Source organism: Myotis yumanensis, unplaced genomic scaffold (assembly GCF_028538775.1).
Source record: "Myotis yumanensis isolate MYYU_CA2020_CCGP unplaced genomic scaffold, mMyoYum1.0.hap1 SCAF_16, whole genome shotgun sequence".
NCBI classification, from domain to species: Eukaryota; Metazoa; Chordata; class Mammalia; order Chiroptera; family Vespertilionidae; genus Myotis; species Myotis yumanensis.
In genome coordinates, this window is record NW_027223767.1 from 32,476,072 (window position 1) to 32,501,851 (window position 25,780).

The window sequence follows — 25,780 nt, forward strand, 5'->3', positions numbered from 1 at the left end:
TCGGCCTGCAGACTGAAGGGTCTCAGGTTCGATTCCGGTCAAGGGCATGTACCTTGGTTGCGGGCACACCCCCAGTAGGGTGTGTGGAGGCAGCTGATCGATGGATGTTTCTCTCACATTGATGTTTCTAACTCTCTATCCCTCTCCCTTCCTCTCTGTAAAAAATCAATAAAATATATTAAAAAAAAAAAAAAAAAGAAACAAGGACTTAGAATTAGTCATGTAAAAATACTACCAACATACACTAACACTGAAAGGTATAACAACATTACGTTATTCACTACTCAGAGTGCTTTAAATAGTACCACCTCATTCTTGACAATAGCATAAGAAATGGCAATTCAATATTGCCACTTTATCGAGAAAGGCTTTGTTTATGTTGGTATGAAAGGAATAAAAACACTGATGGATTGTTCAAACTTGTTAACTGCCTTCAAGTAAGCAACATTTTCGATAATGTGCTCTAGAAAACAAAATACTATTAGATGTTCTATGTGAAAAGAAATCAGTTAAGTATGAATGAATATAAAAAGCACAGAGAAATCTTGCAGTAAAGAAAGCTGGTTAACATTTTTTAAAGGTTCATATTTAAATAAATTTCAAGAAACTGAGTTAAATATTTTCCCATGTAATGCTAATTTACATACTGTGAAATCTTTCTGGGAATTTTTATCACTGCTAATTAGCCCTGCTGTCTTATTAACATATCTATAGTCCAACATTTTATATAACATGTTTCCTTCTCACACCCAAACATAGTTACTAGTAGCAAATACCACCATTATAATGATACTTGGGAATTCCTCAAAGAAGATATATTTGTATGATTGAAACTACTGTGCATATTAAATGTGGGATGTGAGAGATAGGAATATATTCTTATATCCAAATGAATGTTACATATGTTGACATGAACACACACTGAAGTGTCTCACACTAAGCTTTTCCTGAAGCAAAAGGATAGCAATTTGCTTCCAGGTTAGTGGTTCTAACCACCCAGCACAAATTCTGGAATCCATTTAAAATACTAAACAAAGATATACTACCTCCACATTATAAAAGTAAGTTTATGCATAGCATACAATGTCTGCTCTTATTCTATTCCTACAAGCATTAACGATACAGATATTTTGGGGCAGCCTATGTTTACAACTTGCTAACGTGGTATTTAAGACAATTAAAGCAAAAGTATGTTAACTGAAGTTAATATACCTTATCTTCTTTTAACCATTTCTCCAAAAGCTGTTTCCGTCCTTGCTGAAGTACAGGCCTACACAGTTCTAAGGATTCATATTTGTTTAGCTGGCCTTGGTCCAAAAGTATGCCAAAATATTGAAGTAGAGGAGAAGTTTGACCTGGCTGGGCTGGGACACTCTGGAATCGACGGATAGTGTCTGGGGTACGGAGGATTCCCTTTAAGAAAGAGAAATGGTAAAGACTCTGTTTAAAGGAGATCCAACATCACACCAAGAACTCCATGGGTCTCTTAAGTCAATCATAAAAGCATGATTCCACCTACTAAGACCAAATTTCAAATCTTCAATATGTCAAGTAATAAAGATTCAGTCAACATTTGTTCACACCCCTGGCCAGGTGTAATAAGGTTATTCAGAATCAGAAACATACCAACCTAATTACAATGCCAATGTGTATCAGAAAGTAGTTACAGCTAGCTATTATTCCAGGTTCATATTAAGTGCAAATTTCCTAATAGTGATCAGGATATAAGGTGTTAATTCATTCAACATAATACAAAGGTGATGAGAATAAACTCAACTCAATTTCAGACAACTCTTTTTACCATAAATGTAATAGGATCTGTTCAATCCTTCAACTTTGGGAAATAAAATCAGTACTACCAGACCGTGTGCCCTGTGGACCCATCTCTTGTTTCAACAATGTTTGAACAGAACAGACCCATGGACACCCCTTCTTCCAGCCCCAACCACGCTCTAACCTCTTTTCCAGCTGCAACCTTTGGAACCATCTTCTCAGCCATCCTCTGCCTCCAGGACCAGCCAACACCTTTTTTTGAGCTTAGCTCCTTATTGTTGATAAACCATGAGCTCCAAGATTTGTCAAAATTGTTCCACAGAGATGGAAGCCACTGTCAATCGCCTGGTTAACCTTCATTTGCGAGCCTCCCACACCTACCTCTCTTCTGGGCTTCTATTTCAAATGTGAGGATGTGGCTCTGGAAGGCATGGGCCACTTTTTCCATGAGTTGGCTGAGAAGTGGAGGGCACCAAGTGTCTCTTGAAGATGCAAAGCCAGCAGAGTGCCCATGCCTTCTTCCAGGACACGTAAGAGATGTCACAGGATGAGTGTGGTAAAACCATAGTCCTGGAGAAGAACCTGAACCAGGCCCTACTGGATCTGCATGCCCTGGATTCGGCCCATACAGACACCCATGTCTTGGTGACTTCTTATAGAGCCACTTCCTAGATGAGGAGGTGAAATTCATCAAGATGGATGACCACCTGACTAACCTCTGCAAGCTGGCTGGCCCCTAAACTGAGCTAAGTTCACCTTCCAGCATGACTAGGAGCCTCTGCAGCCCAGTGGCCTCTGAGAGACCACTGGCATCCCTGTGGTGTCAGGGCTTCTGCCTGAGCCTCTCCCTGCAGCTCGAGGCAGCTTTTTAACCACCCTGAAAGCCCTCTCCCAAGCTGTGGACCAAATGGAAACAAAGCTTTATACAGGGGGAAAAATTGGTAACTATCACTGACAAGGTCAAACAGTATTACAACTAAGTAACTAAACATCATTACATCTACGTAAATTATAGATTGCTAGATCTACTTATCTTTCTAACATTCTTAGTTTTAAAAAGCTAAACAAAACTAGAGAACAGAAAAATAATTAACCAAATCTAAAGGCACCAACAAGGAACTCAATCTACCACAGAAAAAATGCAACCTAGAGAAGACCAGTTTCTCCGTGGAGAGCTGGCTCCATTTCTAACAGTAGTAGAAATAAAGCATATGAACATTAATCCAATCATGGCAACTTCATTTTCATGGCTATTTACCTTGGGTGCATTAGCAGCCACCTTTGCTGCCTCTGAGTAATTTCCCTGGGCAAAAAGAGCATTAAATTTCCGGGCAAAGAGTTCTTCAGCACCAGCTAAGTTGTTACGTACAGCCATTCTCAGAGCCAAATCAGGATTTTGTAGGACATTGGTGATATAAGGAATTATGTTTTCTTCTTCCACACATACTGATAGAACCTGCAATTTAAAGATTAATGAATAGTTGCAATGTGTTCATTTGGATATCAATGATACTAAATCTGCTTAAAGCTGATTACTACTGAGTCACAAAGGTATTAAAATTGTGACAGCTGCCTTTTTGTGTGTCATAAAAATATAAAATTAAATAAAAAGAAAAAAAGAGGCCATAAATGAGAAAACTGGGGTGCCTAAAATATGGCCATTCTCTAATATAAACAGCTCCCTATTTCATACTGTCCGACCTCTAATTGCTTTGCTACCATCCATTTAAATGAGCTCTGTAAAACAATTCACTATGATTTATAGATTCTTGAGGAACGCAATCTTGAAAACCTACAGAACGTGACTGAAGAAGCTACAAAATCTAAAGCTTGCCTGGAAGAAATTTAAGGTATATTCTTTTAACTGTAGGATTTTTTAATAAGGATTTTTCAGTAATTTTCTTTAACTACATTTACATTCCCACAGGCCAGAGTATATATTCAGTGAGAGGAAAGAATCCCTAAATCCTACAGTATAATACAAGGTATACAACAGGTGCTTAATAAAGGTAATAATGTCATCTTGATGGCTTTTGATTTTCAACCAATAGAAATCACACACTCATTCCTTTAGGGCAGTGATTTTCAACTGGTGTGCCACAAGAATTTTTTAAACATGCAATGCCTGACTATTTAGTAAGGGGCACCAACCTCTTTCCCTTAGATTGCCAAATAAAAAAAAGACAACAGCCAACACAACACTAGCCATCTGGTGTGGATGAATCAAAATTATACTTTGTTGTTGTTGTTAGATTGGGACAGAAAATTGTAGGGGAAGGGGAGAGAAACAACTAAGTTCCCAGAATCAAAGTTATAAATATCAAATATATTAGTAAAATTATTCAAGATACTTCAGTTTAAGCATTATCTTAAAAACATCAGCACAGCAGTGGAAAGAAAAAGATCTCTGGCTTACCAACTTCATGATTATTAAACTGTCATTAACCTAGTTCACCAAAAGGCAAGTCATTCTTGATATTTTCCAGGAGACACACATGCAACTGAATAAATGAAAGCTACTGAATTTTTAAAGTCACTTTTGTGCCAGACAAGGACTGGTGTAGAAATACGATTAAACAAAGAAAAGCCCCTTTCCTAATGAAGAACAGTGACTAACACAGTTAAGCAAGCAATTGTAATTCATTGTGGTAAATGCTATGAGGAGGGCTACATAAGTTGTAGGGACATAAAGCAGTTGTAGAGTTGAGGTAGGGGATGGACAAGTAGGGACAGAGTATTTGCCTCTTCATATACACCCCATTTCTTGGAAATTAACAGAACAAAGGAGAAAAAAACCTACTAATGAACTTCCTCTGCTTACTACCTGGGAAAAATACTAATTTGGAGGAAAACTAAGTCAAAACCAATAATAGTATTGCTTTCGAAGTTCTAATAATTTTTTAGAGAATAGGATACTCCTGGGGTAGAATATTTTAATTACATTAAAATACTAAAAAAAAATACAGAAAAGGGACCACTTGTTAATGGTATGAAAAGGTTTGCCAATCATGACAGACTCAGATCAGCTAATATTTTCCCCATCTAACTGGATAACTTGCCAGGTACCCCATAATAGCTATTGTAACATATCACCTTCCTACATTAAATATTTAGTAATAGTTAGGAATAGTGATGTAGGAAAAATTCTTTTCCTTGTAGTTAATGATTTATCTTAGAAGTCATAGAAAGAAAACTCCTATAAAAAGTATACAGTCTGTCAAATGTGGCCCTAATAGTTTCTTTGAAAAAGAGTCACTTCTTTTGACAATAAAGACACAATCCTAGGTGGCTATATGCCAGTTTTTCTCTTTGAGACAGGATTAAAGAGAGAGACTTTGTATCCTATGCTTCGTATTTTTAGGTATAGATTATTTTCGGACATCTAAAGTTACCATTTACTTAAAAAAATGCTAACAGCAATAAGTATTATTTTGTCGCTTAATTTAAGTCTCAAGGTTTCCTTACTTGTCCCTTTCTGTTTACTCCAATTATTCCAGCTGTGGCTTCATGTGGTGCAGTAACAAAGATTGTTTCTCCACTGATTCTATTCATGTAGATGCACGTACCAGTCTCAAGGTCATACAGGTGGATATAACCATACTTAGTAATCAAGAATACTACATCATGCTTTTCACTGATCTGTATAAAGAAAATCAACACGTAAGTAAAATAATGAATCCACAAACAGAAAATTTAGACCAATTCCATTTTAGAGATGGTGAAATTCTAGAACTCTGACAAGAGATTTACATTACAAATTAAAAGCTAATATTAATGGTTTCCTCATTCTTACAGAACTTTAAATATGGCACAAATAAGGGTCTTACATAAAACAAAAGAATATGAATAAGATGTCTAAGATAAAAAAAAGAAAACAATTTTGAATGATTTAAGATAACCCAGTTTACATATTAGAGTATTACTTTATCAAGTTTCTCTAATAAACTTTATTTTAAAATAAAAGTTACTCTTTTAAGCTCCACTTAAATCATATTGACTGATTAATAATAGTTTTTGAATTAATTTTGTTAAGAGGAGAGATTTCAAAGGTCCCTTTGCTTTGTTTAAAATACCTGCATTGCAACAGGAAAGTCATTTTGTGCTTCTGGAGGAAAGAAAACATCCACAGCCTTCTTTGGAAAGGGCTGGTTCCCTGTAGGTGGGGTGCCAACTTCAATGATATGTAACTGTTCAAAAGAAAATAAAACTTATAGAAACTTAGATCCTTTAGTAGTTATCATAGTAGCTTTATTTGTTGCTCTAAACTGGAAACAATCAAAATGTCCTCCAATAGGTTTAATATTCACCATTAATATTTCCATGGTAGGTTAATAGCAATAAAAAGAACTCTCATGGACATTAGGCTGAGTGGGGTGGAAAGCCAATCTCAAAAGGTCACATACTATATGATTCTATTTATACAGTATCTTGAGTGACAAAATTATAGAAATGTAAAGCAATTTAGTGGTTGTCAAGGGTTAGAGATGGTAAGGGAGTGGGAGTACCTATAAAGAAGTAGCATGAGGGAAATCCTTGAGGTAACAGAATAGTATGTATCTTGTGACACAGAATTATAAAATTATACTAATGTTAATTTACTGTTTCTTTATATACTATATGTATAGCATGTAAGACATAACTGTTGAGGGAAACTAGGTAAAGAACACTTGTACTGTATTTACAGTTTCCTATGAATGTGTATTATTTCAAGATAAAAACTTTAAAGTCAGTTGAATAGCTGAAACAATCACACCACAATCTATCTTAAATTAATGGCATAAAATGGTAATACATAACCCACAAAGGTGCTTTCTCATGGTTTCCTATTATAACTTAGCATTTGGGTCCCCAAATAGAGACCTAACTGTTAAATTCTTTTCAGCCTGTATATCAACTCTAACACAGAAGGAAAGTATGCGCATAAGCTGAGTGAGCGGTCACGCTAATCACATAGACCTCAAAACCTGGATGAAAACATTTTGGTTTAAAATGTTTGATTATCATAATTTAAGCAATCGCTATCTTAATGTTTTCAAATAGTTACCATGAAAAAATATGAAGAAGACTTTAGGGAGTCTAGTCTGGCAGTGAGGGCTGCAGTGCTGTGTCATCCAACACTGCAGTTAGAGTAACAGCCGAGTTCTCAGAGTTCTGTGGCAGGGCTTTTGGCTGCAGCTCTGGCGACTGCCCATTTTCCCTGATTCCTCATCTTCCAAGCTTGGTTCTAAACATTCCAAGCTATTATTCCAAGGATTATTATCCATAATCCTTTCAGTAAATTTTCTATGCGCGAATCAACCAGATCTGTTTCTACTGCCTGTAACTAAGAATCATAACATACAAAGTACTTCAATTTGTCCAGGTGATTCCAATGTAGAGCCAAGATTAACAAGCTCTGACTTAGGGCAGTGTTACTCAAATTGTAGGCCACATTCTACCTAGTCACGTAGAATATTTAAAATGCAGAGTATAAGCTCCCTCTATTGAATCAGACTCCTTAGATATAAGGTGCTCAAATGTATACGTTAGCAACCCTAATGAATCTTATGCACAGTAGGCTGAAAAACATAGAAGGCCTTGATAAAGGCAATCAAAATAAAAGTCCTACAGCTGATACAAAAAAGCTGTTAAAGAACATTATTTATTTTAGACAAGTATCACTAGAAGTAGAATTTAAACAGTCATCACAAATCTGAATGTTAGCAGCAAATTAACAAGGAAGAAGACTATTTTGAAATTAGATGACTAATTAGTAGCATAAAGACAAAGGAATTCTAAAATAATTTCCAAAGCCAAAACTTACCTTCCCTCCAGCTTGACCCCGCACTGCAAAACAAAATAACGTTGATTCTTCTGCATTTCCTTCCATCTTAAATTGTGCGAAGCTAGCTGCATGTCCTTCAATGGGCTGAGACACTTTCCTATCTACAGAATACAACTGCATAGCTCCCACCACACGATTTTGCTACAATAGATCAAAGAGAATAAAGTTTGGGGACCCAATGAACCAATAACCCAGATTCATCAACTAGTGAAAATAATCAGAATTGCTTTATCACCTTTAAAAGGATTTACAATTCTTTTTTAGTCTCTCAATGTAGATTTGATACCTTTTCACTTAAAATTCAGCTCCAAAGATTACCTTATTAAAGCTTAACATGAATGTTTAAAATGTGGCCCATATACGACCATCTATTTATGCTATCTTAAAAAAATACATGTGTAGGAGTACTCATTCTGCAGTAAATGTCCATAATAAATTCCAAATCATTCATACAGGAACTCAATATGTCCACTTAACCGCAAGTAAGACCTAAAAACACTTGGAAGGAGTACATACTCTGAAATTATGTCAGTATAAAGGCATTAAAGCCAGCTCTATTTCTTAAAAAAGAAAAAAGGTCTTCCAAATAAGTCAGATATTACATAACTGAGCATAGAAGACCTAATTTCAAAATAAACTGCATTCTGGGCATATTAGTTCTCTAGACCTTTCTTTATTAAACACTAGGAAAAAAGTGTTACCTGTGCAGATATGCCAGTCAGAAGTAACCACTTTTGCTTTGCATCTGTACGATAATTGATAATCTGGCAACCTGCAAGGCTAGAATGGCGATCAAACATTTTCACTGGCTGAGACTCTCCTTCCATACTCCAATGGTAAACTGCATTATCCGTAACAAGAGCAACCGTATTCAAAGAGATCCATTTCCAAAAGGTGACATCATCAGTCATGGTATGGGCCTTCATTTTACTTTTCATTTCAATGTTAAATATCTGAAGAGTTTTCCCAGCTGAAACAAAAATTAAGAATTATGAATCACTAAAGAAAGCCACACTCAGGATAAATTAATATCTAGCTAGACTAGCTCTGTAACAAGATCTATAACTTCCAAACAAATGGTTCTGTCAGGAGACTATTCAGTAACCAACTACAGAAGTCAAGTTGATAGAGCAGCAACCATTGAAAAGATAGCTGAGACTGGGCAAACCATCTACATTGGAAGCAAAAACTATATTACCTCTATTAAAGACATTTTAAACAGATAGCATGAAATTCTATAGAATTCTAAACCCCAATTAAAAATGAGTCTAAAGAACAGCTTGCTTAACAATGGTGGAAAACAAGGTTGAAATCTTATTATTTATAATTAAGAATGTTTACACATTAACTACGTTAGTTGTAGGTACAAAGAACAAAGGAAATCTGACACAAACACATGGAAAAAAATGACTACTTTTTAAAAGGCAGTCATCCCCTATTCAACTAAATCTTGTGGAAACTGCTTTTTGAAAGAGGACCTACTTCAACTCTGCCTTGCACCACGAGAACATAAGGGAAATGCATGCTACATTTAATTGGTGTAAGATACAAAGGAAAAGGTAGTAGAGATGCTAGAGGAAAGGAGAGGGAGACAAAGGAGGACAGTTTCAGACGCTGTTAATATACTGCAGATAGGAACAAAGTTCAAGCTCCATCCAATGAAGACAGCAAACATTTAGTAAAAGAATGAAATTTGAGTGTGTTAAGCGGTCACTGAATCAGATGCAAAGACTGGTATTTGTAATTTGAATTCCATCACGATCCAAAAAGAGATTTGGTTTAAATTAATAGAGGTCAAAGCCCACAGATATCACTAGGCTATCTAATCCAGATTAGTCCTTAGAGACTAAGGAAAACTCCATTCCTGAGCCACAGAGAATCTGGATCCTAAAGAACAAAAATTATGGGAGTATGGGGGTGGGGGGGAGAGGAGATGGGACAGGACACAAAACATATGGCTTTGTACCATGACCCTTCTTACCACATGTGTAAGAACTTCTTCCATAAAACACAATATATAAAACACAACCAGACTTGAACAATTGTGAGAGTTATAGTCCTGTTTATAAAAAGAAACCAAGATTTAAAACTGGCTTCAAAAGTAAGTACCGTAAGGCCTCAATAGGTTCTGTGACATTAAGGAAAACAGCAAATAAGGAAACCAATTTTACCACAGGCTAACTGATTTTGAGATAAATTCCTATGGCATCTCATCAATCTTACAACCAAATGACGTTATTCAAGGACCTGCTGTATTTGGAAATTACTTTCCTTTGCTGCCTTCCCCAACCCCTAGTTAGACTTTTATTCTTTTTTTACATAAAAGCGGTTGGAGTACAGTACATGTTATATAAGAGATTTGGGGAGAAGGGAAAGGGATGACAGTTTAACTCTATAGTGTACACATATGGGCACAAATCTATAATGCTATTATTGTACAATGCTCTGGAAATATTTTCAACTTATTCTTTTTATAAGACAGGACAATAACTAATACAATCTAATTTAAGATAACTCACCATCTGCACACATAAGAAAGCATTAAGAAATGTGATAAGATAACAACAACATTAAAAATAGAAAAGAATGTTGAGAAAATTTAAATGATGGCCTTTTAATAAAAGTGTGAGAGCTATTAAGCAGTTGAATTTAAATTCTTTAAGGAGGCTGAAGTGAAATTAATATATATTAAAGGATAATATGTATTGTTTAATAGAAGCAAAAAGCTCACTATTGAAAAACATGTGGGCCTAGGTGAAAGCTGGATAGATAATCTTTCCTTGGGGTGAGATCAAACTCTAATCTTAGACATGGAATGGTGACATCTGTTTGAATATGCTCCGCCCTCTCCCTCCCCTCATTTAATCTCCAACAAGTATTACTACTAAATACGAAGTTTAAATCATGTAAAAAGAAGTCTGTTTAAAAACTTCAGCACTTTTAACAACTCATCCAGAAATTACTAGGATTTTGAGCTAAAAAGAACTGGAAAACTACCCAACCCAATCCTCTCACTTTACAAATGAATAAAAAGTAGACTTTCTGCATATTTCTATGTCTTATCCAAAGTCAGCCTGCTAGAGATGGGGTTGGAAGCAGTGCTTGTACACCATTTAGGTAACACACTATTTACCACTGAATGGCTCTATCTATAGACTTAGGTCTCCAATCATTAGCTATTTGATTTTTAAATTTTTAATTGCATTTATTGGGGTGACAGCTATGTGATTTTGAGCAAGGTCTGTTTCCTTACATAAAGATAATTGTATTTATGCCATAAGATTAAAGTAATCTTTATAAAAGTTACATATATGCTCCAAAGACATAAAATACCTGGTATAATATTACTAGAAACTGGAACTCTTCCTACTATACCAAGAAGAAAAACAAGCAAAGAATAAGCAGTTAAATGCCTTTTTCAGTCATCCAGTTTGTCACCAAGTCCTCTCAGAAACTTCTGTTTTAAAAGAGTCAATTACATTCTCACTTTATAGCTCAAAGGAAAAAAATTAATATAGGCTCCCAACCCATATGAGTTTCTTTAAACTCTATTTAGACTAACAGATTGTTCTGTTCCCTGTGATGACAACTAAAAAGTTAGTCTGAATAAACTCTAACACCCGTGATTTCAAAGCTTTAATACCCACCTATATATAGACACACTTGTAAATTCAAGCCATTTTTAAAACTTGATAACTTAAGTACAAGACAAGTATAAAAAGGGCACAGCAAGAACAGCAAATTTATAATCATAACAAAGTTCTGCAATGCTTAAGTGCTAATATTAGCAAAATATGTGGTGTTATTCTTTTTAAAGCAGTCTTATCACACTGTAGGCATAAATTTTAAATTTATTTATTTTTTTCCAAGATCTATGCTGAACAGAAAGACATTTTATAAAAACATGCCAAGTAAAAGCCATGACAATAGTTAAACTCAAATTCAGTAAAAGCTTTAACTTTGTAGCTTTATTTAACCAAATCAAAATACTAAAAGAGCTCCTAATTATTGTATTTGAATAAATTATACATAGGAAGAGTTTTAAGAAAAAGAAACCCACAATCTTTTATACCTTTCAATGCAATTACTTTGCTAGCTGGATTCATGATGGCGCTGTCTGCTGAAATTGGTCTTCGAATTGGATTACTTGGGTCATTCATATCAATGATTACCACTTGAGCTTGCTCTCCTACTTTCTCTCTAATGCAGATGAATTTGTCTGACTCCATAGTCAGGGTACTAAAGCCAATGTTTGCTGGGTTTATACCCAGGTTCTGGAGCTAGAGGAGAAACAAACAAACATTAATAAACCATGTTACAAAGTGAATTAGACAGACTTGATATTATTGTATTATCGTCACTACAAATCCTCATTTAACCAGTAACGCTTTAAGGTCAACAGTGAAAATCCATTACACTATTCAAGTGAGGCAATTGATAGCCAAATAATGGACCGACCATCTGTCCTTCCAACAAATATGGCATTCGATTGTTTTGCTATAACCTTATAACTAGCGATGTATAACCTGTGGTTATAACTAAGAGGCAGAATAAGGAAAGAATTATATCTAGCTAGCCTTTATGGTTCAAGAACTTTGCAGTCATCAATGTTTCTCAGTTTAATATCTTTGAACTGTCCTCTCTTTCTCCCTTTAACAGTTAGTAATTACTTGTTCACTTTTCATTAAACTTCAAAATCTGAAAATTAAGTCACAGAATGAAAAGAATGAAATTTAAAATTTTACAGTTTTCGATCTAAGGGAACTTAGATTAACAAAAGCAGACAGACAAGTAAACAAAGTTACAGTATTTTGCAAAAAGTGCCAAAACAAGTGTAAGAGGGACCTTGTCAAAGACCCACCGCTAAGGGAATGTGTTCAAGGGAGAACGCTGGACAGAAGAACATATGCTAAAACCAAGCGATGTGAAAGTATGGTCTGCTATGGGAACTACAAAGTACTTCTGTAACACTGGGAGTATAGACTATGAACATAGTAGTAAGTTAAGGCTATAAAGATAAGCAAGGGCCAGACTGATAAGCTAACTGTACCCCACTAAGAACCCTGAATTTATTTTTTAGGCAAAGGAAGCTGCTTAAGGATTTTAACAAGGAAAATAATGGAATCAGATCTGCTGTGTGTACTCAGAAGATATTCAAGTATTTGCTAAACAAATATAGAGGATCTAAGGATGGTAGGTCTTTAAAATCCAATTAAGCGTATAAAAACAAAAGGCACCTATTAGAAGGAGAGCTCTACCAGAGTGGGTCATTAATACTCAGGGTGTCTAAAAGTATTAGAACAGATTAAGTCCCACTAAAAGGCTGCCTGAAGACTTTATTAGCCTTAGCCAGACTAGTCTCTCCCCCACTCCCCACCCCCAATAGATAATTCACAGGGAACAAAATACAAACAAAACAAAAAAAATCACAGGGGGGAAAAAATCAAGTCTTTGTTCTTCCATTGCCCCCCAGATACCAATTTCCCTTCCCATAGACCACCGCTGTCACTACGCTCTCTGGATTGGCTAAGCCAAGTTAACTGTATTCCATCTAAATTCTTTTGTCAAATTTTTCTGCTATAATGCTTAATTATAACCACACTGGGATCTGAATAAGATACAACCTAAGACTAAGAGACTGCATTTTACTTTCACTCCCCTCCTATACCTCAGTGACTGCAGGCACAACCAATCTGAACACCAGGGCAAGGAGTCAAGCAATTGTCTAACTATTAATTACAAGCATGGTAACAAAGTGGAAGATTAACTAGCTTTACAAGCTCAAGTATATGCTGCCATGCATGGCAAGTATACAAGCTGTGAGATATATAACTTATAATGACTTTGGTTACAATAAAACTTTATGAGTTATTAATTTTCATTTTTTTCTTGAGTCTAGCTTTAGTGACCTTTAGTTTAAAAAACTAATGGAGGAAGATAAACCATTAAGTAATATCCCGATACATACAAAGGGACTGTGTGGGTGTCTGTCTCGTTTTAGGAGAGGTGTATATATCTAATTTTCTAAGTAGAGCACCCTCAATAGTTTCCTTCTCAATAACTGGAGAAAACATTCCAGTCGTTCATAAACCTCCTATAAATACATATGTAAAAGCAACATGTTATATTCTAAACTACTCTGTAAAATAAGAATTCTGTGTTTTTGTCACTACCTAAGGCAATTTTGAGCTTCAATTGTCACAGCTGAAGCCCTAGTGTTTCAGAACAAGTAAAATAGTGCCCTGAATTACAGACTCTGGGTCAAACCACAAATAAATTCAGAGGATTTATAAGAGTTTCTGAACCTGCAGCTATTTTCAGAGAATACAATAATGACATCCAAATACGGCCACATTTTATTTCTCAATTGGCAAAATGTTGCTCTTGCTGATCTTCGAGATACTCTATTTTGAGATGTACTTGGAAGTTTCTATGATAAAAACTGTTTTTAACTTCAAAAGAAATTTATTTTGCTGGTACAAAATAAGAATATCAAGTCAAATTTAGGTTAAAAAAGTGATTACTTATTTTTAATAGTTATTACATGTATACAGCAAATTATTCAAACTGTTCAAAAGGGTATATACTATGAAAAGTCACCCATTCCATGTTTCTAGTAGTACCTCCCCCTCCCAGCAATTAGATACTTTTCCATCCATGAGACAACCTATGCATATTTCCATCCTCCCTTAAAAACAAACAAAAACACTAATGGGACATGCACGAAAGTATACAATTTATCAATTCCTCCTTTGTTAAAGAAAACCACCCAAACATTGTAACTCATTTGGTTTCCAGACTAGATTTTGACACTGGCCTACAAGTGGCACAACTTTAGGACTGAACACTTATGCCGAAGTTTAGATTCCAAAAAGCAAGTAACAGATTTATTGTTAATCAATCAACCCAGAACTCTAAAGTGCCCTAAGAGTTACAGGTTATAAATGATATGAAAGTATTTCCTTTTCCCTCTTTCCCTCCCCCCAATTTAGATGAACATGCCTGGGGATAAAAGTAAGACACTAACTGCAGTCTTAGTTGTTAGTGAGAAATATCATTTCAGATTCCCCGTAATTTGGACAACGAAGAAGGTTCTTCATTCAAGAAGACAATTACTGTTTAAATGTATAACTTTGATTATAAAATGCAAGCGCCATACAGAATTAACTGGTTCTGTGGATTGCATCAGAGCTAAAACGTCTAGGTTAGATCCCAGTTTTGCCACTTAAATAGGGCATAGGCAAATCAGTTATCTCCGTATATATTTCCTCATCTGAAACATCTGAAGTAATAGTAGCTATCCCACGGCTGTGAGGATTTAATATGAAGTGCTTAGAACAATGCCTGACACATAGTAAAGGCTCAATAGATACCATTAGTACAAACAACACATCTCAAGGTTAGAATTTTTCGTATTTTCATGTTATTATCTGCTTAATTCAGCTGTCCTAAACGTTGGCTGAAACTCTGGGTGTGAATTTCTTTTGACTACTGATAATAGATAAGTGGTCTCTTGAGTGCTTAATTTACTCAGATACTGAAATGCCCTTTTTTTCCTTTTTTGACAAAAGGAATTATACTTAAAAACTTCCAATTCTGCTCTTTAATTTGCCTAACTAAAGTAGGTAGAGACTAGAATCTTCAATACCATGTAACATGGAATCATGTAATCCTAAGTAACGCTATTTTAATTCCTATTTTTAGGGGCATCATGGACACAACAATATTGCTAAAGCTTTCTAACAAACCTGACCAACATGTTAACAGTTCGCTGAGTGAGCAATCTGGGATAGCTAATACAAACAGATGGTATATGGTCAGTATCATCAAAAATTCTCTTTACCCTAAAGAGAAATAGAAGGTACAATGAAAAGTAGGCACACATTTCTCTCCTCAATGTGCAGAAGACTTGAAACCACCTGGTTCAAAGACACAGTCTCTGTCTCTGTCTCTGTCTCTGTCTCTATCTCTGTCTCTCTCTCTCTCTCTCTCTCAAACATTCTATACCACACCTTTCCAAAACCAAACTTTCCCAGTGTTTCCTGATCTGCCCATGGACCACAATTCCAGGTCAATTTATGCAACTAAACTTTAAGCTCAAGTAAAAGAACTTTCCTAAAGAATGAAAACCACCCTAGCTGGTTTGGCTCAGTGGATAGAGCGTTGGCATGCGGACTGAAGGGTCCTAGGTGCGATTCCAGTCAAGGGCACATGCCTGGATTGCGGGCTTGAACCCCAGTGGGGGCGTGCAGGAGGCAGCTGATCAATGATTCTCATCATTGATGTTTCTATCTCTCTATTCCTCTCCCTTCCTCTATGAAATCGATAAAAGTATATTTTTTAAAAATGTAACCGAAAGCATGAAAACCTCTTCCATCTATGCTATTTAATATGCCTAACTCAGGTCATTGAGGTCAGAATCTTCTTACACACAAGAACAACATTTCCAGCCCTGGCCAGATAGCTCAGATACACCAAGATTGGGGGCTCTATCCCCAGTCAGGGCACATACAAGAATCAACTAATGAATGCATAAATAAGTGGAAAACAAATCAATGTCTCTCTCTCTCTCTCTCTCTCTCTCTCTCTCAAATAGAGAGAATATTATCAGAACAAATGATGAAATCTGAATTAAGCCTGAGATTAGATAACAGTATTCTGTCCAAGTCAATTGCCTCTGTTTGATCATCTTAGTGTCCCTATAAGACCATTTTGCTATTCTTACTAAATATACAATAGAGTATGTAATGGTAAAGAGGTATCACATCTACAAAGTACTTTCAAGCAATTTAGTTAAATAGTTTTTATGTATAGAGACAAAAGAGGATAAATCACATGTAGTAAAAAAAATGTTAAGAACTAAAGAATCTGGGTAAAGGATGTATATGGGAATTCTTTATACCATTCTAACTTTTCTGTAAATCTGAAACTCTGAAAAAAAATGCTTTTTAAAAGAATCTTAAGAGACACAATTGAAAGCAACATGCAGATCTTGCTTGGATCCTGATTTAGACATACCAGTAACATTTGAAGACAATCAGACAAATCTGAATTTGGACTAATTTTTAGATATTGAGGGATTATTATATAAGGAGGCTTTAATGATAACATGATTAGGAAAAAATTTCCTTATTTTTTAATGATGCATGGTGGAGTATTTAGAGGTGAAATGTCACCATAGCCTGAATTTCTTTAAAAGTCTAGATAATTTGGTATATGATATATGACTCTCCTCAGTTTTATGAAAGCTTGCAAATTTATCTTTTTATTTATTTATTTATTTATTTATTTATTAATATATTTTATTGATTTTTTACAGAGAGGAAGGGAGAGAGATAGAGAGTTAGAAACATCGATGAGAGAGAAACATCGACCAGCTGCCTCCTGCACATCTCCCACTGGAGATGTGCCCGCAACCCAGGTACATGCCCTTGACTGGAATCGAACCTGGGACCCTTCAGTCCGCAGGCCGACGCTCTATCCACTGAGCCAGACCGGTTTCGGCGCAAATTTATCTTTTTAAATGTTTTTTGTAAAAAAAAAAAAAAGAGTAATCTTTATTCTTCTACAGGTTGCAGAACTTGAGATTAAATTGTAAGAATGACTTTTATTAGGCAATTTACCTGTAGGTCAGGAAGGAAGACTATAACTCCAAAAGGTAAACATGAAAATTAGTCAAAGCATGAAATAACTCAAGCTCTGTAAGGGAGCTGTATACTGGGAGGTTTGCTACTCTGTCCAATATGGCAGCCAGTGGTTACATGCAGGTATTTAATTTTGTTAATAAATTTAAATTTAGTCCCTTGGTCACATTACAAGTACTCAACAGCCACATGAGACTACTGTTCTGGATGGCTCAGAATACAGAACATTTCCATCATTATACAGTTCTATTAGAGAGCACTGTTTTCAGAAGTTTTTCTTGGGAGTCCAAGAAGAAGAAAAGAAAAACTTTAACATTAAACTCTGGCAAAATATGAAGAACAATTGGTATAGAGACACACTCATGTTATACACGATTTCAGACAAGACAGGAAGAAACAAAAAAATACTGAATTTCCAGGTTTCAGAGACCAGTTATTTGCAGAAGACTGGGGGATGAACGGGGGTGGGGGAGGCGCGCGTTAATCTGTAAAGTTCAATGCTAGCAAAAGTGCCCAAGGAAAAACTCAGTATGGGTGTCTCTTTCCTCTCAAGAAATCACTAAATATTCAAATATCAGAGGTCCAGGAACTGAGCCAGACTGAGAATATGCAGATGTTGTAAAATGCAATTTCTTCAAAGAACATGAGAAAAAGAGAGGCTTGACTGTGCTTGGTGGACTACAACTGCCTCAATTTCTTCTAAAATGTTCATCAATATCATAAAGTTTTTGGGAAAAGAGTATACAACTGTAAGATGAATCCCCTATTTCAAAAAATGGCTAGTATGAAAGAGACTATATTAAGACCAAAAATATATGGTAAAAATTGTTACCTTAAGCCCGTGGTCGGCAAACCGTGGCTCGCGAGCCACATGCGGCTCTTGGGCCCCTTGAGTGTGGCTCTTCCACAAAATACCACGTGCGGGCGCATACGTACAGTGCGATTGAAACTTTGTGGCCCATGCGCAGAAGTCGGTATTTTGTGGAGGAACCGGTATTTTGTGGAAGAGCCACACTCAAGAGGCCAAAGAGCCGCATGTGGCTCGCGAGCCGCGGTTTGCCGAGCTGCAGTTTGCCGACCACTGCCTTAAGCAATATTAGATTCAGAAATCTACATTAAACGCTCATCAGTTTTTAATGGTTTAAGCTTTGTCTTTCCTGTCTTGGTTTTGAAACTATACTTGATTTGATTGTCAAAATGGCAAACACAAAAGAGAAAGCATCCATCCATGCTTGAGGAGCAAGGAATGCCTAGGACAGGTGCTGCATGAAAGTGATTCAACACATAGCAAGCACTTAGAACAGTGTGGGTCACATAAATACTCTCTGTCCTTTCATAGTTATCTAACTCTGAGACTATGGTATCTTGACATATCCTATTCTAAAACAGACTAGAGGCCCAGTGCATGACATTCATGCACTGAGGGGTGAGGGGTTGGGGTGGTCCCAGCCTAGGCCCTCTCACAGTCTGGGACCCCTCAGGGTATGTCCGACTGTTGGCTTAGGTATTTCAGATGAAACTATTCTGTAAGTGCTCTACATATAGTCCTATTTCAGTTACTTATATAAATGAATCTTGTATCTTGGTAAAGACCTGATAGGTGCTATCACTACAGAGTTAAGAAGTCGGACATCCTGAGGGGTCCTTAGCACTGCTGCTGCTGAGCCTGGCTCCTGGCTGAGCAGAGCTGCCCCTGTGGGAGCGCACTGACCACCAGGGCAGCTCCTGCGTTGAGCGTCTGCCCCCCTGGCGGTCAGTGCATGTCATAGCGACCAGTCGTTCCACTGTTCAGTCGATTTGCATATTAGCCTTTTATTATATAAGAGGATACGGTTGGCTCTGATGTTATGCTTCTGACAATATACAGTCAAACAAAGGGCAGGCTGATATGCTTTGCTCAAAACCTATATTATAAAGACAACTAGAGAAACTTTCATACATCAAGGATCAGGAAACCTAGTGATGGTGAGTCAGAACATTAGTGATCAAACTATGAAAATATTGTTAAAGGGACAGAATGAGCTATGTATATGTGTGTGTGTGTGTATGTGTGTGTGTGTGTATTTTTTAAATATAACTTTTTAAAGTTCTCATTTATTTTTTATTGATTTCAGAGAGGAAAGGAGAGGGAGAGAGAGAAACATCAATGATGAGCGAGAATCATTGATCAGCTACCTCCTGCACACCCCATACTGGGGACTGAGCCCACAACCCGGGCATATGCCCTGACTAGGAATTGAACTGTGCCTCCTGGTTCATAAGTTTACGCTCAACCACTGAGTCACACTGGCCAGGCTGAACTATGAGTACATTTAACCCAAATAGTAATATATTTTGACTAGCTAAAGACTCTCCGTTAACACAGTCTCTATCTCAGCAATCAATCACAATTGTGTTTATGCCTACAAACATCACATAATTAAAGGAGTAATAGGTTTGCTTTGAGCCTACTAATTTCATCCAGCAGTTCTTACATTTGATCAGATAGGAATACTCACTGGAAACAGGCTTTTTTATAAGCATATCCGGGCAGTTTGCCTCTTAATGAATGACTAGTAAATGCAGCACAGAACTCATTTACCAGCTGTATCAGCTGAAAATCAAAATACATTAAAACTTGTGTTTATGCCAGCATTACTAAGAACTTATGTTTCACAATTAGTGCTTGGCTTTACACTTTACAGATCCTTCCTCCTTATTTCATCTGAATAGTTAGGATGAAAAGGAAGTATGTATGAGCTACTGTATTTCAGATGAAACTATTCTGTAAGTGCTCTACATACAGTCCTATTTCAGTTACTTATATAAATGAATCTTTATCTTAATAAAGATTTTATAGGTGTTATCACTACAGAGTTAAGAAGTCAACAATTTTAGAGACCTGCTGATGCCTGGATGTAACTCAATACAGGTATTTTTAAGTTAAGCGCTTGAAGATTTGATTAACTTCCTATTCCAAGTATTTCACTCAGCATAATTTCCTTTAAAAGTTCCAAACACCCTCCACCTTCACTAGTATCCACCACAGTGAAAAAATATGCTGACAGAAGCTATTTCAGTAAGCCCTTCCAGGAAGCTAGCAAAATGTCACATAAAAATTGCAGTTGCTGTCTTCTACAGGAAATGAAGAAAAATGCTGAAAATGCAGCATTCCTTTAGTTCTTCTATCAACAGGATACCAGCCATTGTTTTCTGTGTGCTTCACATTTTAAGCAACAAATAAAAATGCCTTTAATTCTATAGATTTGTTTATACTCCCTAAAAACCTCTGAGACAATTACTGTCTCTTAGGAGAAATCTTTTTTTTTTTTTTAATATATTTTATTGATTTTTTACGGAGAGGAAGGGAGAGAGATAGAAAGTTAGAAACATCGATGAGAGAGAAACATCGACCAGCTGCCTCCTGCACATCTCCCACTGGGGATGTGCCCGCAACCCAGGTACATGCCCTTGACCGGAATCGAACCCGGGACCTTTCAGTCCGCAGGCTGATGCTCTATCCACTGAGCCAAACCGGTTTCGGCTCTTAGGAGAAATCTTAACGTTGGTCACTCCAAATTGTTTTATTCTTTTTATTATTACTATTATTATTATTGATTTGAGAGAGAAAGGGTGAATGGAAGAAAAAGAGAGGGAGAAAGAAACACCGAGTATTGTTCCACTTATTTATGCATTCATTAGTTGATTCTTGTATGTGTCCTGACTGGGGATTGAACCTGCAATCTTGGCATATGGGGCGACCCTCTAACCAGGGCCAAATTGTCACAGTGGAGACAGGAACTGAAGACTATTAGCTTTGATAAACTATTAGGAGAATCAAAGAGAATTTTCCTACTTGTAGCCAACTACTTACTAGAAAATTTAAAAACTTTAAGACTGGCTCTGGCTGGGTAGCTCAGTTGTTTAGAGCATCGGCCTGATACACCCAAGTTGCAGGATTGATTCCCCATCAGGGCACATACAAGAATCAACCAATGAATGCATAAATAAGCGGGACAACAAATAATGTCTGTCTGTCCTGTCTCTCCCTTCCTCTCTCTCTCTAAAATCCATAAATAAATAAAAATTTTTAAAGAAAACTAAGACTGGTGTGATTTTTGATCAGGAAAAGGGTGTGCCCTGGATTCTTGCAGATTCTCCCACCTTTTTTTATTTTTATTTCAGAGAGGAAGAAAAAGACAGAAACATCAGCCCTAGCTGGTTTGGCTCAGCGGGTAGAGCCAAATAATAATATATTTTTTAAATTATAAAATAATTAACTTGGAAATGGTTTTCTACTCTTCACATTTCAGAAACCATTTTTTTAAAAATATATTTTATTGATTTTTTTACAGAGAGGAAGGGAGAGAGATAGAGAGTTAGAAACATCGATGAGAGAGAAACATCGATCAGCTGCCTCCTGCACATCTCCTACTGGGGAAGTGCCCGCAACCCAGGTACATGCCCTTGACCGGAATCGAACCTGGGACCTTTCAGTCCGCAGGCCGACGCTCTATCCACTGAGCCAAACCGGTTTCGGCTTCAGAAACCATTTTTAAAAAATATATTTTTATTGATTTTAGAGAAGAAGGGAGAGGGATAAAGATAGAAACATCAATGATGAGAGAGAATCATTGATCGACTGCCTCCTGCACGCCCCCTACTGGGGATCGAGCCCACAACCCAGGCATGTGCCCCCAGCGGGAATCGAACCTGGGACCCTTCAGTCCGCAGGCCGATGCTCTATCATAGTGGTTCTCAACCTTCCTAATGCCGCGACCCTTTAATACAGTTCCTCATGTTGTGGTGACCCCTAATTTCATTGTTATAAATTAAACATAATTAAAGCACAGTGATTAATCACAAAAACAGTATGTAATTATATATGTTTTCCGATGGTCTTAGGCGACCCCTGTGAAAGGGTCGTTTGACCCCCAAAGGGGTCGCGACCCACAGGTTGAGAACCTCTGCTCTATCCACTGAGCAAACCGGCTAGAGCTCAGAAACCATTTCATTTAAACTCTTCATAGGCATTTTTTACATCAATGTCTTCATTAGCACTGGAAAGTCATCTCCATTCCGTCAAAGCTTTTTTTTTAATCCATTATGGTGCAATCACTAAATTTTATAACATGCCTTGAATTTCTATTTGCATATTATGAGAGTCATTTTCACTTGCTTGGATTATGATCTCCAGGAACATACCCCTAAGGGATTGCTTTTTGAAGAATATTCAAAGCCAGCTCTTTGCCAAGATGAGTGTATATGAACAGTCTCTGGCTTTACTCTGCCCACTTTGGTGGTTGTTTTTTAATTGATTTTGAGAGAGAGAGAGAGAAACATTGATTTTCTGTTCCAGTCACTTATACATTCACTGGTTGATTCTCTTTTCTTTTTAATTAAAAATTTTTATTGATTTTAGGGAGAGAGGAAGGGGGAGAGCAACACTGATTTCTTGCTCCACCTGTTTATGCACGCACTGGTTGATTGTGTCCTGACCAGGGACCAAACCCTCAACCTCGGCATATGGGGATGATCTCTAACCAAGTGAGCTCCCCGGCCAGGGCCACTTGGGCGGTTTTAAAGCCCTCTTTCTTAGATGAGCAGCTGGTCAGAAACAGATGAAAGCAAGTCCCCTTTTTCATCTACTAAGATTCCCACAGATTCAATTGATGGGGTCATCAAAAACTGCAATGCCCAGGACCCCCAGTGTGCATCACTATGAGTTCTTCCCTACCCTACTCCAGAAATGGACTAAATACAGAAAATAATAAGCAGGAAAAAGTCTGGTATAACTTCAAGATCTTGACTTCTGTAACTAGGTGGATGTAGTTTTTTCCTTTAGCATGGCACATTTGTTCACCTCAACTGGATAAAGGGAGACTCCCTTCCAGCACAGAAAGTATTGTTTTAATTTAATAAATGAGGTAGTTAAGAAAAGCTAAAAAGACAAAGCTTGGGTTAAATATTTTGAGATATTTTCCACAATTGGACACTGCAGAATTTTAATTTTTTAATGTGATGAAATGGTTTCAATAGTCTCATTTTCTATTCATTCAGAATAATTTAAAATCTGCTTTACTTACTTAAAATTTAAAGAAATGTCTTTATTTACCCAATCATTCAGAACAGGAAGTACTAATATTACTTGGAAGTTCTGCTTCCCAAGCACAATCCTACCAGTTTGTAATCACTTTCCCCTCTATGGTTATACTAGTTAAACTGAGCAAGCATGTTCTACTCCTACTTTGCTCCTCCCCAAGCATAATCATCTTCCTACAGTTCTATTCAACTTTTACGTTAGTCTAAGTACAAAAAATGCATAATATAGTAAGACAGAAAGCAGAAGCTTCCTGCTTTCACTAGTGGCTTCAGACTGGGACACATTTATCCTCTTGTCATCAAGGAAATGTCTCTAGAAAAGTTTAAGAAGTTCAGGCTTATAAGAGGGATTTGATAATCGTGGTTAGAAGTCAATCTGATCCCCAATCATTCTGCACAATTTTCTAGTGGAAACTTGGATAAAGCCCTTTAAAAACATCTGTTTAAGGCATAAAAAATTCAAATGTTGGTTCACTGGCCTCTACTTTCAAATATAAAACTAGTAGGATGTGTATGTACATCGAAGAACACCACAGCATACATACAAACTGGTATATTTTGCAGTTCAAATTTTACAGATGAGGCAATGTATCACAAAAGAAGAGCAAGTATTGGTCTGACCACCCATTATTAGCTGTGTGACTCTACAAGTTAACAGCTATGAACTTGTTTCTCCATCTACAAAATAAGTTTAACCCTATCTATCTGAAGGGGCTGTCTTGCTAATGAGATCATGAACATAAACTATTTAATAGAGTTCTTAGCACACAGTAGGTACTCAAACAGCTATTTATTTTGATCTTGTAGATTTCGGAGCAATTAAGATTTAATGGATAGTTATGTCCTCTAAACTAGGACAAAATTTCTTAAGTTATGTTTTTCATAATACAAAAGAGACACAAAATCCAAGTCTGACAGATGGGTTTTGCATAATACATCCAGATCCAAACCTTCTGCCATCCCATTGAGAGTTAAGAGCATTAGCCACAGGCACTTGGCAGGAAGGGGCGGGGAGGCAATACATAAAGCTGTAAACTTTGTTATGATTTACAAATTGAATTTATGAAGTAGCTATAGTGTGTTGTGTATATAAATCAATTAGAGAAATAGTCTCATTCTAATAATATAGGACTAAAATATCAGCAATGAACTCACTTCCCATCTAAATGAGAACGTTTACTTCAATTCTTCCATCTTACAGGACATATAAAACAACATATTCAAAGGTGGATATTTTATCAGACATGATTTAGGTCTCTCAAATATTTCTGACCAAGGAAGAGTAATTAAAAGTGTACCAATGGTACACAATGAGTGCTCATAGTATATAATAAAATATTTTAAAAATTCCTCTTTTGGGCACAGTTTTAGAGCAGTATTGGTGATCAATTTTGTGTCATTAATATTTGTATTAAATTCTGCACAATATCAAACATTAGATAACATCCATGGTTGCAATTATGTGTGGACCGCCTTTATAAACTAATCAATGCAAGCATGAATGCAAGCTGCAGTCAGTCTTGTTCACCATTTTGTCCTTAGGCTAACATAGTTGCTGATATGTGATAAATGCTCAAATCTTAGGTAGATATCAAATATTTACGAACCATAAAAATCTAGGTATGCAAATAAAACGTTCAAAGATACCTGAAAAAAAAAGTACTGGACACGAATTATATATCTACCAATTAATGCTCTGAAAGTGCTACACCAAGTACTTTTCACACCATGATCTCAGACCTTCACAGTAACTTTGTAAGGCAGTTATGCCTATTTTACAAAGATGAAGCAAGAACCTGTGTTCTCCAATACTGTAACCACATTTCACAAGCCATAAGTGGTACTGACCACTTGAAATGTGGGTACTGTGACTGAATTTATTTTAAAATTAAAATTAAATAGTTACTAATGATCGGTTATTTATGGAAAACTTAAGTGTGCTTGTAATAATCTAGGTACGCAAATCTGCTTTTCCAACTGCAAATTTTATGAAAGCTAAATAAGATCAAACATTCCCCGTGAAAATAGGGTATGACTGAGATTTGCTCTAAGTTTCATATACACATCAGATTTTGAAAATTCAGTACCCCCTAAAAAAGAATGTAAAATATCTCATTTGAAAATTTTATACTGATTACAGGTTGAAATTGTAACATTTGGGATATACTGAGTTACATAAACATACTAAAATTAATTTCACCTGTTTTTCAATATAGTCACTGGAAAATATAAAATTATATATTGCTCTTACTATTTTTCTATTGGACAGCAGTGGTTTTGACAACCCCTAAACCCCTAATCTGTCTACTATACCACATCATTAAACACATTTTAAACCAGTAGAGAAATCATTTTGGGGCAAAGTCCAACAACAAAAAAAGCATACCAGGATACTGCATAACTTCTCTTTAAAAACAAACAAAAAACTGATTTTTACAGAGAGGAAGGGAGAGAAACA

At 36.4% G+C, this 25,780-nt stretch overlaps 1 protein-coding gene across 4 annotated transcripts in view; it reads right to left on the reverse strand.

Moving 5' to 3' along the window:
* The window catches only part of CLTC (clathrin heavy chain), a 65,368-nt gene that overhangs the window by 35,043 nt on the left and 4,545 nt on the right, over positions 1-25,780 (reverse strand). For all 4 annotated transcript variants that reach the window (XR_011468503.1, XM_070395367.1, XM_070395365.1 and 1 more), the window contains exons 2-8: positions 11,670-11,877; positions 8,299-8,567; positions 7,577-7,738; positions 5,847-5,960; positions 5,239-5,412; positions 3,032-3,229; positions 1,213-1,413 (exon numbers count right to left, since the gene is read on the reverse strand). Coding sequence is in view for 3 of the 4 variants with exons in the window: in XM_070395367.1 (XP_070251468.1) it covers positions 1,213-1,413; positions 3,032-3,229; positions 5,239-5,412; positions 5,847-5,960; positions 7,577-7,738; positions 8,299-8,567; positions 11,670-11,877 (1,326 nt within the window). In the remaining variant the exon portion in view is untranslated. The remainder of the gene's footprint in view (positions 1-1,212; positions 1,414-3,031; positions 3,230-5,238; positions 5,413-5,846; positions 5,961-7,576; positions 7,739-8,298; positions 8,568-11,669; positions 11,878-25,780) is intronic.